Source organism: Hemibagrus wyckioides, linkage group LG20 (assembly GCF_019097595.1).
Source record: "Hemibagrus wyckioides isolate EC202008001 linkage group LG20, SWU_Hwy_1.0, whole genome shotgun sequence".
Lineage (NCBI taxonomy): Eukaryota > Metazoa > Chordata > Actinopteri > Siluriformes > Bagridae > Hemibagrus > Hemibagrus wyckioides.
In genome coordinates, this window is record NC_080729.1 from 9,179,881 (window position 1) to 9,194,479 (window position 14,599).

At 38.1% G+C, this 14,599-nt stretch overlaps 1 protein-coding gene across 2 annotated transcripts; it reads left to right on the forward strand.

Annotated features, from left to right (window-relative positions):
- Positions 1-519: 519 nt before the first annotated feature.
- LOC131371221 (HERV-H LTR-associating protein 1) lies at positions 520-12,331 on the forward strand. 2 transcript variants are annotated; one of them, XM_058419074.1, is made up of 13 exons: positions 521-750; positions 2,181-2,264; positions 2,626-2,670; positions 2,775-2,855; positions 4,842-4,925; positions 5,028-5,111; positions 5,237-5,320; positions 6,014-6,070; positions 6,406-6,480; positions 7,423-7,779; positions 9,978-10,161; positions 10,330-10,412; positions 12,126-12,331. In XM_058419074.1, exons 1-13 carry the CDS (start codon positions 612-614, stop codon positions 12,161-12,163), a joined length of 1,395 nt encoding a protein of 464 aa, XP_058275057.1. In that variant the 5' UTR covers positions 521-611; the 3' UTR covers positions 12,164-12,331. The 2 variants fall into 2 exon arrangements, with proteins under 2 accessions (XP_058275058.1, XP_058275057.1); XM_058419075.1 differs by having other exon boundaries at positions 520-2,264.
- Positions 12,332-14,599: the final 2,268 nt, after the last annotated feature.

A 14,599-nucleotide genomic window follows, 5' to 3' on the forward strand; every position in this document is an offset into this window, starting at 1 on the left:
CACTTAATTTCATAGATGCTGTCTTGATGCAGTGATCGTAAAATAAACAACTTTGAACATGATGGAAAATATCGAGGAGTACTACTTATATGTGTGTATATCGATGGTGTACTATATTGTAAGAAAGATGTGGACCAGGTTGCTGTGAGAATGGTCAGTTTCTCTGGTCTCCATGGTAATGAGTTTTCCCAGGCCCTTTGAGCTGTTTCAGATCCTGGCTAGCATTAACGCTGGCGGATTGGTTACAGACAGATAAGTGCAAGTGGGAGAAAGAAGACAGAAATGTACATGTGCAGGTCAAGTTTCCCTGAAGTCGGATTTCTGAATGCATGAGTGCATGTAGGTTTGTGTGTGTGTGTGTGATAGTGATACTCACAAATATCTTCAAAGGTTGAAAGAAAGTTGCACAAGTTATCACAAAACATATAAGTAAACATCACTATTTTTGACCAATATTATAATTGTTAATAAACACAGTACTTGGTGGTATGTGCTGTGAATGTATGAGTGTGTGAGTGATCAGATCTATGACTATCAGCAGGTGTGTTCAGCGTGAGAGCTGGTTTACTTTCTGTGCCAGTTGATCTCAGGTGACACACTAGAGGGTTATTATGGCTTGTTACACTCTCTGGAGACTGTGGTGTGTGTGCGTGTGTGTGTGTGTGTGTGAGAGAGAGAGAGAGAGAGAGACTGTGGGCAGTGTGCAAAGTACTGTCCGTCTTTTTGAGTGTCTGCATCTTTTTCCTGTAGGTGAGTTGTCATTATTCTGCTTAATAGAGGTCCACCTCACCTTAATGCTTTGAAGTGATTCTCTTTAATTTTTTAAGATTCATTAACGACCATGTTCAATTAATTGCTTGACTTTTTATTTGTTAGTGAAGTTAAGCAAAAAATGTTATAAATAATCTAAAATTTGTTGAAACATTTTTTTGGCTTAACTTCACTAAAGAATTAATAAATAATTCAATAAAAAATTTCATTTAGATCCAAAACCAGCACTTTCTTGGACTGTGTAAAGTGAAGTCTAGTGTCTATTAATAAATAGCAACAATAATGAGAAATAACTGATTAAAATGTGTATAGTAGTAGTAGTAGTAGTAGTAGTAGTAGTATATTAACACAGTAGTCCACATGAACACAGGATGGTGATGTTGCCCAAAAGCAAAGACTAAATTCTTATTAGCATACACTATTAGCTTCCACCGTCTTTCTAATACTGTATATTTGATTTGAAAACATCTTTAAGAAGTATTAAATAAAAACTTCTACACTGACAGGTCAACAGGTCAAAGAGGAACTGAAAATGAAAATTGTGTGAATTGTATTTTAATCGAAAACGTTCCCAAAAATGCAAATTATAAATGATGGTTGATAAATAATTTCATTTAATATGATTTTGACTACAGCAGAATAAAGAAGCAGTACATATAAAGAGCAGTACATTGATTATTAAAGAAATACTGTTTATAAAGTAGGGATTGGGTGCAAGAAAACATGCTGTAACTTCGTACTAATGTATGATTCATTTCATTTCAGATATGAATAAGTTTTATGACTATCTAGTTGCAGCTGTTGTTAGTTAAATTTTAATTGCCTAATCAAACACAAAATGTTATTTTATATAATTGTATAAGATTTCTTGATGTTGAATAATTGGGTTGTCACTTTAAATCTTTCTCTCTCGTTTTTGTATTTTGTTTTTGTAAGATTAAATAATCTTATACATTATACATTAACATCTTTGAAATAAACAATACGGGTTTATCAGCATGGCCTTTTCACAGTGTCACTTGTGGAAACAGACTAGAGGTCATCAACGTATATTGGTAGATATGGCAGACGTAATTGGTTAACTTAAAAGATATGCAGGCTGCACTGACCGATTTTTAATCAGTTCACTGTCCCATGTGTTAAAGGTCTTAACCTAAATACATTACTGCTTGTGTGGAAAGGCTACGACTAGGATCATATTTCTGGAAAAAATCATTTCTAAAGCTTTGTTTTTTTGTATAGTTAAGGATTCTAGATTTCTGAAAGGGTTTTACTTGGAACTGCTTCAAAAAGTAGAAAAATGCCTCTGCTGTAGAGTTCAACACCACAACCTTTAAGCTTTCTCCCTGAGGGACAAATCAGAGAACACTTTCAGGTGTTACATGAATCCCTTTTTTTTTGTTTTGCAGTGATGCCTAAATTTAAACTAAATCATTGGGTCACCATGAGAATCAGTGTCGCCATAGTAACTCTGCTGCCTATTTGCACAACAGGTAAGTAACTAAAGGCAGTGACCGTTTAACAATGATCAGTTAAAATCTGCAATATTATATGGCTATTTCTTCAATTAACATACTGCATCACAATTATTGTTCTGAACTACAGAATTCCAAAATGAGGTTATGGTTTACAACCTAAAGTTATACTTCACTGCAATATTGCTGTTACATTTCAACTGGTCAAGTGTTTGTATTTTATCACTGATTATAGTATCATAATACTCATACATGATCAGAATTATGTACATTCTCAACAGTGTTGTTTTCAACATCCAAAATATGAAAAAAATGGAAGTGTATATTATGCAAATGAAACAAAAGTAGACCTGATTTTAATTGAAATATTTTTTTCCAGTGCCAAACCACAGTCAGTGGCAAAGACAAATTCTAGCTTCAACAGGTATGTGATTACAGAAAGAGCTTACAGATGCACCATTCTTATTTGCAAATTTACCATAAATTATGCCTGCATTACATCCGCCATTGCTGTATTGTTTCTCACAGAAATTCCTGCAGAACATATTGATCCTGGTTCCATTGACCTGACTCCATTAATAAACACACTCCTTAATGCTTCACATGCAGGTAATAACACTGCCACCCACTACCAAACCATTCATCCATCCATCCATCCATCCAAACACACACACAACTTAGTTCAGAATAAGCTCAGAACAAACAATTCATATGACCCTGACCATCACACACACGTGTGCTTTGCACATCCCATTTCAGATTTAGCCGTCCCTTTTCCGTCATGAGAGCCTCCACTCTTCTGGGAAGGCTTTCCTTTAGATTTCCTTTAGCATTCCAGTTTTATCTCAAAGGTGTTCAGTTATAGCACAACATTATAGGTGGTAGGTTATATCTTGGGAACATTAAGGCCTAGAGATAATGTTTTTCATTCATTTAATTCCTTGGCTAATTTGCAATTTGACTATTAAAGCTCTGCCAACTTAGGTTTGGAACTTTATATGTAATATACATAACATACTTTTGCAAACTAGGCAAATGTTGTTTATTGTCCTTATAAAAACCTGCATATCTTGTGTAAAATGAGGTGTACAGTGAAATGTCTGCAAACAATATGGATGCTGCTGTAGCTTGGTTAGCTGTAAACCAGGACTGGTTGCATGCATTCATATAAAACCTGAAAAGTGTGTTTAGTACAAGGTTCTGAGAAGGTCTGCAAACTTTGGGGTGTGGTCATGGTTAGGGAGTAGAGTTAAGTTAATATAGTGTCACAGGAACACTCTCAGGATATCCGATGGAACTGATGTTGGGTGAGGAGGCCTGGGGCACAGTCAATTCAATTCAATTTATTTTATATAGCACCTTTTACAGTGAACATTGTCTCAAAGCAGCTTTACAACAAAAGAGAAAGGGAGAAAGGGGAGGGGAAAAAAATGAAAATAAAAAATAATTTAAAATAAAAATAAATTATTAAATTAAATTATTAAACTATTTTATCCTTAATTTATTTTATCCCTAATGAGCAAGCCTGTGGCGACGATGGCAAGGAAAAACTCCCTGTGATGATATGAGGAAGAAACCTTGAGAGGAACCAGGCTCAGAAGGGAACCCATCCTCATTTGGGTGACACTGGACAGTAAATAATGTAACTGTAACTGATAATTGTCCAATTCTACAACAGCAATCAATGGCCCATGAGGAATTATTAGGTCACTGTAGTTTCTGAGGTCACTATAGACACTAATTCTTTGCTGTCACAAGCTGACAGATGAAATGGCAGATCTGTGATGGTGTGAAAGTCCCCAAGTGGCTCTGTCCATGGCTGTCTCCTGGCTGTCACTATTCCAGTTCATCCAAAAATGTGTTGAAAAAAAAAGTGTTCATTTGGGTTGAGGTCAGGACTTTGTGAAGGCCACTCGTATTCTGACTCACCAAATTGCCCAGCCATGCATTTTTGGAGCTGGTTTTGTGCACAGCTGCAATGTCACTTTGGAACAGGTTTGGCACCCTTAGTTCCAGTGAAAGGGAAATTGTAAAGCTACAGTGTCCTACTTTGTGGCAATAGTTTAAGGAAGAACCATGTATAGGTAAGCCAGTTAGGTATGCACATCCTTTTGGCCATATAGTGCATAAAGGCTAAGAATAGCTCAATGTTATTGCAAACTCAGGCAAATATAAACACACACACAGCACTTTACCACAAAGATAATACCAAGCCATATTCTTATAGATAATAGGTCATTTTACTTAGCCAAGTATGTTGTGAGTAAAAATACTAAAAGAAACGCAGTCCAGAAACAAGCTTGAGGACATCAGTAACTTTAAAATTCTCGTATTTCCCATTGAGAATGAATCAGCCCTTTGTGCTATTATTTGCTGCTGGAAAAGTGAATACCTAGCTTTATGTCAGCCACTTATATGATAAACAATCAATAAAAGTTTGACTGTTTACTGATTTATTTGTTTGTTTCTTACTATTCATTATAATTGATTCTGTTAATTGACAGCAGGTCGCTAGTTACTTACAGTAAATCATTCACATTCACGATTTAATAAAGTTCTACATTTGTGTGTGTGTGTGTGTGTGTTCTCTCACAGGTTCTGAGCATTTGTTCTCTGTTCTGAGTGTGACATCACACAGCTCTCTTGCACTGCACAAAATCACCCTGCTGGTCTACAACAGTAAATGCAATCATCTCTGCCTGCTTATATTCATCCTTTGGAACGGGCTTTTGTTTGGTTATTGCATGATATGTTTTATTCTGTGTGTGTGTGTGTGTGTAGTCTCTAGTTTTCAGGACATTGAGACCAGTATGTTTCCCCTGAAATACTGCTACTGTGTGACAAACAAAACCAATGACCTCACAGGTTAATATTGTTATGAAACATACTATATCACATTAAGATCCATTATACAATTTGCTTGATATGTCTGGGTTGCTTTTACATCTCTCTCTCTCTCTCTCTCTCTGTGTGTGTGTGTGTGTAATTAGATTTCACAGCCATATTGCTGGATGTGATGGGGAACTCAACTAGCTACCTGCAGGAGCTGTTTAAATCTAGCTCTATTCTCTCAGGTAAAGAAGAAACATGAAGCACACACACATACACACATACACAAACACACACTCATAGATCATTTGTTTCCAGCACCTGTATATGATGTAGCAAATTTACAGTGAATCAGTACAACTGTGAATCAACAAAACATCTTACTTTATAATTATAATGTAATTGTTTGTTTGTTTTTTTTTCACATCGAAACACTGACCACAATCCCCTGCCTGGATATAAACACAAAACAAAATAACTCAAAATATGTTGAGATTTGTTTTATTTATAAAAAAACCTTCATATATCTTGTAAAGGCATGTTTAGTACAAGGCTCTGAGAAGGTCTACAAATTTCAGGGTGTGACCATGGATAGAGAGAAGAGTTAACTTCATATAGCTATTTCTCAGGAACTGTAAGTCAGATAGAGCAGGAAATTTGGTGTGCTACATTGCTATGCTAATCTATAAGAGGATTTTTAATAAATACTGATGACTGCCGTCAGCCAAACGGCTTTAAGCAGACACTTCACACGATTAGAATTGAGCTTTCATCACAGAGTGTGATAAGTATTTTCATCTATGGTCTCTTTATTTTTCTATGTAACTTTTCAAGAACTGGTCACTGGAGGCGATATTTGCTTGGACCCAGCAGTTCGCCGCTTGTGGCTTTATTTTATTAACTGTACTTGCATTGAGTCCTTCCTGTTGTTGATGCAGTTAGCCAGATGAGGAGCTCAGACTGTATCTACATCTGTGTAATGGCTGGAAAAACAGGTCAGTTATACCACCTACACAAATACCCACACATTCAATAAACATCCGGTTCTGTGCAAAAGTCTACAGATCAGAGTACAGTTCAGTGTTGGAACCTCTCTCTCTCTCTCTCTCTCTCTCTCTTTCACTCTTTCACTCTTTCACTCTCTCTCTCTTTCACTCTTTCACTCTCTCTCTCTTTCTCTCTCTCTCTCTCTTTCACTCTCTCTCTCTCTCTCTCTCTCTCTCTCTCTCTCTCTTTCTCTCTCTTTCACTCACTCTCTTTCACTCTCTCTCTCTCTCTTTCACTCACTCTCTCTCTCTCTCTCTCTCTCTCTCTCTCGGTGTGTGTTTAGACAGAGACCAGACCGAGCTGTGGGATTCTGTTTCTCCACTGTTCAACCAGACCATTATAGAGCACACACACACAGGTACAGAGTACATACAGTATACACAGACACACACAACTGTATTTAGTATGCTCCACAAAAATATATATCTCTCTCTATAGGTGGGGTAGAGGGAACCTGACAAAATAGCAACAAACAGGCTGCTGCCAGTTATTGTAAACATGCACCACGCACCAACATTTTAGGTTTATTTAATAAATTAGCTAATGAGTGTAGATACAAAGAGGGTATAATTAACAAAGTGTCCAGAGTACATATTCAACTATTTTGAGCTTAAATTTAATTAGATATGCAAGTTTACATTATAAGTAATGACCCTTCATATTTGTGTGTTTTTTGCAAATACTGCAACAATAAATGCAAAAAGGCAGATCATTTGTTTAAAAAAGGGAAAAAAAGAGCTGGGCATCTCATGGTGGTTTCTGTGCCCTGCTATGTACCTTGTCTATCATATTCAAGACTGCCTCTGTATATCAAAACTGCCTTAATTACAGCTCTTTTCCATATTTATCTGTTTAAATTCCTCTTAAGAACATTTGTCTGTCTGACTATTTATTTCATTTCACTCTACAGGCATTTTTTTTTTCTGTCTCCGTCACTGCCTCTGTATGCCTGTTTATCTTGTGCTCTCAGAAATGCAGCCTATTGCCCCTTCACAAATTTGCATAAATGTCCATGCTTTATAAAAGACATGCATTTGTAGCTTTTTGTTTAATTTCATGTGAAATTTAAACAAATTGCTATTACTCATTTGACAGATCCTATAATTTATGCCAGAAGGTTTTAGAGTAGCAGTGCTAGGCCACTCAAGACAAAAGGGACTAATTTTAAAGTTCGGGTGTTCTCTAAACTTTACAGCTATATCAGCAGGTTTCTCATCATCCTCTCCCCTACACCCTGCTGTGTCTGAAACCACCACTTCTGCAACTACACCTCATGCTACTTTAACTGTGCCAACTACAGGTCACATGACAGCTGTACCTTCTGCTGTGTCACTGGCAACTGGGTGGAATACTACTAATACTACACCTACATCAGTTCCCCCAGTAACAGTGCCTGTTAGTGTTCTCATCCCAACATCAGACACTGTTCCAACAGCAACTCAAACATCACCAGCCAGAAGCACTGCAGTTCGACCTGGACCTTCAGCCACAACTACCACCCGACCTGCACACCCTACTGTTTCCATGACAACCACATCTACAATTGATCCAATGCCGGCTGATAAGCCAACAGAAATATTAACACCAATTCCTGTGAAAACCGCTACAACAAAAACCAGTCCAGCTACCAGCAGAACCCCTCACATGGACAAACCAGGCAAGCATATTTGATTTTTAGAGGCCCTGCGTCCTAAGGCTCTAGAATGTGTTCTTACTCCATATACACACTTTGAATGAATTCACTGAGGTGTGCAAATGTAGATAGTCCTTAGAACCTTTCAGTTGTAAATTCATGTCAGTGTCAGTCAGTTCCTTCTGCAGAAGTGTAGCTGTTGAGTGAATGTGATTTATAGTCATTTTATCAGTTCAACAAAACAGAAAGCTCATGCAGACAGATGCATATGATATATGTCAAAATAAGGTACTTATATGCAATAGCAAATACATAAAATGATGTAATGATCTAAGGAGCAAGAAATCATACATTTTTTCTGCATAGGTCATAACCTTAATGCTGCACGTGGGAAAATGGATGTAAGCTGATTAAACCTGTCTCTTAGTGTTATGGACACATATGCAATAGTAAAAATAGTTTTCTACATATTCTCGTTTTCATTTTATAGTTCCTAAGTCTTCCTAATGAGTCATCCTTTACTAGTCTTGTGTCCTGTTTAGATTTCTGGGGAGTGGTTCTCGCTCTACAATAGCAGCTGGTTACTATCAAACATTAGCTGTGTGTCCCCCTGCCCTTTATTAACTTTTCTAACTATCCATTGTGTAAGAAAATATGGTTGGCGTTTATTCATTTTATGCAAGTTAATGGCCATGTGAATGAACCATAACGTCTTGCTCAGACTGATCGACAACGTGAATCTGTCTTTATATACTGTCTGAATAGCGTAAGACTAAGTAATATAGACTTGTCTACTTTTTAGATGTCTGCTGACTCCCAGTGATGACTGTCAGTATGACCGATATGATATGGTATATATGGTATATATGGTATAATTTCCTGTTACAGGAAATATGTCAATCAAGGTTCTCAGGCAATTTCATGGGGGTTTTAATAAATCCATCTTGTGATTGGTCCCTTCTAATAATTGTAGGAGCTGCTGCATCATTGCTGATGAACACATTAGGAGCATGAAGAGAGCCATCATGAGTGACACTTTATGGCCTTGTAGAAATTGCAGTCATGCACAAATAAGGATCAAAAGAATACCATCTATGTTGAAGTATCACTCACAGACCCGAACTCCCAAATCTGACCAGAACTCAGAGTGTATTTAGCAACTAAACCAAACCTAGGTAATCACAGGTAGACAAAAACATGTTTTAGATTTTCTCAGTAGCATATATCAGCTCACCTGAATAATATGTATGGAGCTGACCCTTGGTCTCTAATTCAAAGCAACATAGTCCATATTCCATAATGCTTCTCTGATTTGAGTGGAGACAGAATGGTGGAAGTGATAGTGCCCATGGCAACACTGTCAGATATCCCAGGAGAGCCACTTAAGTGGCAGGGTCAGAACATTGTTAATACACACACACACACACAAACACACACACAAACACACACACAAACACACACACACACACACACACATACATACACACACACACACACACACTAGTCCATCTCTTTCATGCTGTCTTTTTCTGTCACAAGTTGCTTGGTTGCAAGAGTGTATTTGTAATGGTAAGAAATACTAAGATTAATAAAGAAGTAAATAAAGAAGAGAGAAGTCTGGATAAATATTTTGCAAGAGCCCACAAGGGGGCACAAGCACTTCACAGGTTTTCTGAAAATCACCTCTGAAAGCACCGAGAATCTATTTCCACTGGCATGAATTAAATTTAGAAGGTTACAGAGTATATTACACACATGCAGTCGCAAACCTTTCAATCCCAATTTTAAGGGCTTTCCTCAAAGATAAAACCTCTCTTTTACAGTCCTGGAATTAGCAGCCTCTTTTAGTTAAACCTCTGAAGCAGGAGTCATCACAATGTTGGCTTTCTATTAATATTTTAGTCAGTTAATGCAGTAGCCATTATGAAATAGGCAGCCCTAGCTATTATGTTTAGTTTAATTCAATTCAATGAAATTGAATTTGCATTTGTGCTCATGGAAATGCAAGTCTCTGTCAAAATCTACTGTAGGTGAGATGATCCTTTGACTTGCATCTAAAGTCAAAGACAGAAACAATAATATCATTGGGCTCTGCATGAGGAATGTCAGCTATTTCTCTTTTATACTGTTTATATCTGTGTCCATGGCAAGAACAAGAGATTAAATATATGGACAAGGTTAACATTTCTGTTGCTATGGGAGATTCTGTGCTGTTCTGACAGGTTGCCCATGGCGATCAGAGCTTATCTATAGAGGAAGTCAGAGAGCGGACCAGAAAGAATCTCTGGATGTGGACCTGAGTCCAACAATCAGCACAATAAAGCTGCAGCCATGTGTATTTGAGCTGTGCAAGTTTTTCTCCCAGTGCCTTTGCAGAGGATTCAGCCAGAAAATTAGTCTGCAGAGGTAACATGAATATACCTCACACAAACATACACAATACACAAAGCATCCACTGCAAAACATCTCCACAGAAGTATCATACGCCCATATAGCCTCAAGGGTACAGCCACGAACACACACAAACAATTTACACTGTACATCTGAGAATCATGATACTTTCTTTCTCTCTAGGTACTGCATAGACAGTCATTTTTGGTACGAAAAGCACACAGTGGAGGTCTGCAATCGTGTCAAAAGAATCGCCTTCTCCAAGAGTAAGTGATGGATGAACAGCAGTATGAAAAAAACAAAACCAACAGACTGTAGATTTGAAGACACCTGACGATAATGCTGAGAGTTTAGAAAACTAAAATCTCAGTATGGTCCCACAGAAGAACAAGATGTGTAGGACTAATTTAGAGTACTTTTATTTTAGAGAAAATCCATTAACTGAAATATACACTTACTATCCACTTTATTAGGGACACCTGTACAGGTTCATCCAAACTGGACTGGAAAAAGACTAGATTATTATTTTTTAAATACATAACCTTCAACTGTCCAGTTTGGGTGTGTCTGTGCCAAAAATAGCCTCAGTTTCCTGTTCCTGGCTGACAGAAGTAGAACCTGATCTGGTTTTCTGCTGTTGTAGCCCATCCACGTCAAGATTTGTTGTTTTGTGCATTCTGAGATGTTTTTCTGTTCATCGTGGTTGTATAAAGTGATTATATGAGTCATTTTAGACTTCCTGGAGGCTTAAACCAATCTGAACATTTTCTTCTGACTTCACTCAGAACTGTCATTCACTTAGTGTTTCTTTGTTTTTCCACATCTGTGTAAACTCTAGACACAGTTCTGTGTGAAAATCGGCTTCTAATTCAGCTTCTTCTTTGTTTCTAAAATACCATCAACCATGCCTGGGTTAAAGGCACAGAGATTCAACTTTTTTCCTCATTCTTATGTTTGTTGTGAACATTAAATGAAGCTCTTGACCAGTATCTACATGATTGTACATATGGATCCACTACGCAACTGGCTGATTGGATAACTGCCTAACTGAGCAGGTGTACAGGGTGTTCCTATTAAAGTGGAAGTGAATGTATGTATGTATATTGTGTTCAAAATGCAAAAAAATAGTTTATCAATGCAGTGTTTCAAGAGATAGATTATGTACATGCAAAAAAGCATGTACATAAAAAAAAAGAGCCATGTGTAAGGGAGAATCACATTTGTGAGCATTATCTTTCCTACTGAAGGACTGTCTAAATTTTGCATAGCTTTGCATGTTCAAAAACTTGCTATAGTGCTTTATGAGTGCTTTATGATAAGCCATATCTACAAACACACAGCTTCTGCAAATGAAATGGCACAAATTCATGTAGGTAGCATTTTTCAAAACATTCATTAGAATGAAATGTCTAGATAACAAAAACCCAGGCACAGTGTCACAAAGGGTAATCATAGTGGACAGCAGTCAGCATTATTTTGGCCATTGCAACATAACAAATAACTGCTGCAATGCAACATATTATGGGACAAAGGTAATTAAGCCTTTCTTTATTTTTGCCCTCTCCTCAAATCAGTTACTCTAAATATTATGAATACAGCTCAAAGTTCACTTCAACAGTTGCACACATGCACAAAGGTCACACTACCTTATTTAAGAAAATGAGACATATCTGGGTGTATTTCAGTTTCCTAAGACATGTAGGAATCTGAGCAGGTAGAAGTGTGTGTCTGAGAGAGAGGCACATAGAATGTCTCATTAAACAACACCAGGCATGACTAATGATGTCTAAGGTCAGCTTAGATGCTGTGTGTGTGTGTGTTGTAACATAATAAGATAAAACATGATTATGTGAATGTGTGTTTTGGGCATGAGATAATATAGTCTATAATACAGGAAACCACAGCTTCTGAAAACCATTTTTAGTAAGGAATTTAATCTAATTAAGCTCTGTCTTTCTTACACACATGCACTTACACAGGTTTGAAGCAGAAGTGCCTGGAGAAGATGTGTGTTTAAATGTGAGAAGAGCATGATGTCCCTGCAAGACTGTTACCGAGCAACAGACCAAATCCCTGAACTCTTTCACCTCTGAAAGAAATGGAATATGAGAGAGAGAGAGAGAGAGAGAGAGAGAGAGAGAGAGAGAAAGAGAGATGGTATTGGATGTCGTACATTACCATTAAAATTACAACTGCGGCTTCACAGCTATACTCATTTTATGTCATATATTGTTAAATAAATTTGAATATGTTCATTAAAGCAATTTCTATTCCACTTTTCTGCCTAGCTTGCTAGACAATTTTGATAACTAATTATTATAATATTTTGTTTTTGCCTGGACTGAAAATTTGGTTTTGATTGTAATTACACTACCGCTCAAAAGTTTGGGATCACTTGAATATTTCAGCTTGATTTCAGCTACAGAGGAAGAACTCCATCAGCCAATCCATCTTGTGGGAGGTGCTCCAGGAAGCATGGGGTGAAATCTCATCAGATTATCTTGAAAAATTGACAGCTAGAATGCCCAGGCTGTAATTGCTGCAAAAGGTGTTTTTTGATGAAATCTAAGTTTGAAGAAAGCATTCATAATTTCCATCAAAATCATTATTTCTAACTCTGACATTTCAGCATGTCCTGTTCTTTTGCTATATTTTCTATTCAGACTAATTCTGTGTGTGTTTCCTTGGAAAACAATACAATTTTTGAGTGATCCCAAACCTTTGAGCAGTAGTGTACAATTTATAGTTAGTAAAAGACAGTTCACAATATGAAATAACATATTTTAACTAGAAGCCTCTTAGGTAACCTGTTGCTGAACACCAGCCAGATACACTATATTGCCAAAAGTATTCGCTCACCCATCCAAATAATCAGAATCAGGTGTTCCAATCACTTCCATGGCCACAGGTGTATAAAATCAAGCACCTAGGCATGCAGACTGTTTTTACAAACATTTGTGAAAGAATGGGTCGCTCTCAGGAGCTCAGTGAATTCCAGCGTGGAACTGTGATAGGATGCCACTTGTGCAACAAATCCAGTCGTGAAATTTCCTCGCTCCTAAATATTCCACAGTCAACTGTCAGCTGTATTATAAGAACGTGGAAGTGTTTGGGAACGACAGCAACTCAGCCACGAAGTGGTAGGCCACATAAACTGACGGAGCGGGGTCAGCGGATGCTGAGGCGCATAGTGCGAAGAGGTCACCAACTTTCTGCAGAGTCAATCGCTACAGACCTCCAAACTTCATGTGACCTTCAGATTAGCTCAAGAACAGTGCGCAGAGAGCTTCATGGAATGGGTTTCCATGGCCGAGCAGCTGCATCCAAGCCATACATCACCAAGTGCAATGCAAAGCGTCGGATGCAGTGGTGTAAAGCACGCCGCCACTGGACTCTAGAGCAGTGGAGACGCGTTCTCTGGAGTGACCAATCACGCTTCTCCATCTGGCAATCTGATGGACGAGTCTGGGTTTGGCGGTTGCCAGGAGAACGGTACTTGTCTGACTGCATTGTGCCAAGTGTAAAGTTTGGTGGAGGGGGGATTATGGTGTGGGGTTGTTTTTCAGGAGCTGGGCTTGGCCCCTTAGTTCCACTGAAAGGAACTCTGAATGCTTCAGCATACCAAGACATTTTGAACAATTCCATGCTCCCAACTTTGTGGGAACAGTTTGGAGCTGGCCCCTTCCTCTTCCAACATGACTGTGCACCAGTGCACAAAGCAAGGTCCATAAAGACATGGATGACAGAGTCTGGTGTGGATGAACTTGACTGGCCTGCACAGAGTCCTGACCTCAACCCGATAGAACACCTTTGGGATGAATTAGAGTGGAGACTGAGAGCCAGGCCTTCTCGTCCTACATCAGTGTGTGACCTCACAAATGCGCTTCTGGAAGAATGGTCAAAAATTCCCATAAACACACTCCTAAACCTTGTGGACATCCTTCCCAGAAGAGTTGAAGCTGTTATAGCTGCAAAGGGTGGACCAACGTCATATTGCACCCTATGGATTAGGAATGGGATGTCACTTAAGTTCATATGCGAGTCAAGGCAGGTGAGCGAATACTTTTGGCAATATAGTGTAGCTAGGAAACCTCTTGACAGGTCTGATGTTTAATTTCACTCCAATTCAAACTTATTGCACTTACCTTGGTTTGCTATTATTATTTAATGTGGTCAATTCTATAAATCACCATATATAAATCTTTCTTGACCATCAGGGCAAGAAAGACTCACCTGAATCACTCCCTGTGTGCATATACCAAAACCTGCCAAAAAAAGTTGCAAATTGTCATGGTTCAGAAAAATATGGAGGTTGTAGTTCACGGGTTACATAGGGAAATTGCATTCTAACCACCATGGACAGCAAGCATGAACAGGGGCTCTTGATATTTATAACTATGACACTTTGTGACTGCCCAGGAAGAAGTAGAGCAGACCTCCACAAGTTTCTAGA

Coding starts and splice junctions, on each gene's coding strand:
- LOC131371221 (XM_058419074.1), top strand. CDS start 612: ATGGCTTGTTACACTCTCTGGAGACTGTGGTGTGTGTGCGTGTGTGTG. Junction 6,481..7,422: donor TATAGAGCACACACACACAG/GTACAGAGTACA, acceptor TGCCAACTACAG/GTCACATGACAGCTGTACCT. Junction 10,413..12,125: donor AAGAATCGCCTTCTCCAAGA/GTAAGTGATGGA, acceptor GCACTTACACAG/GTTTGAAGCAGAAGTGCCTG.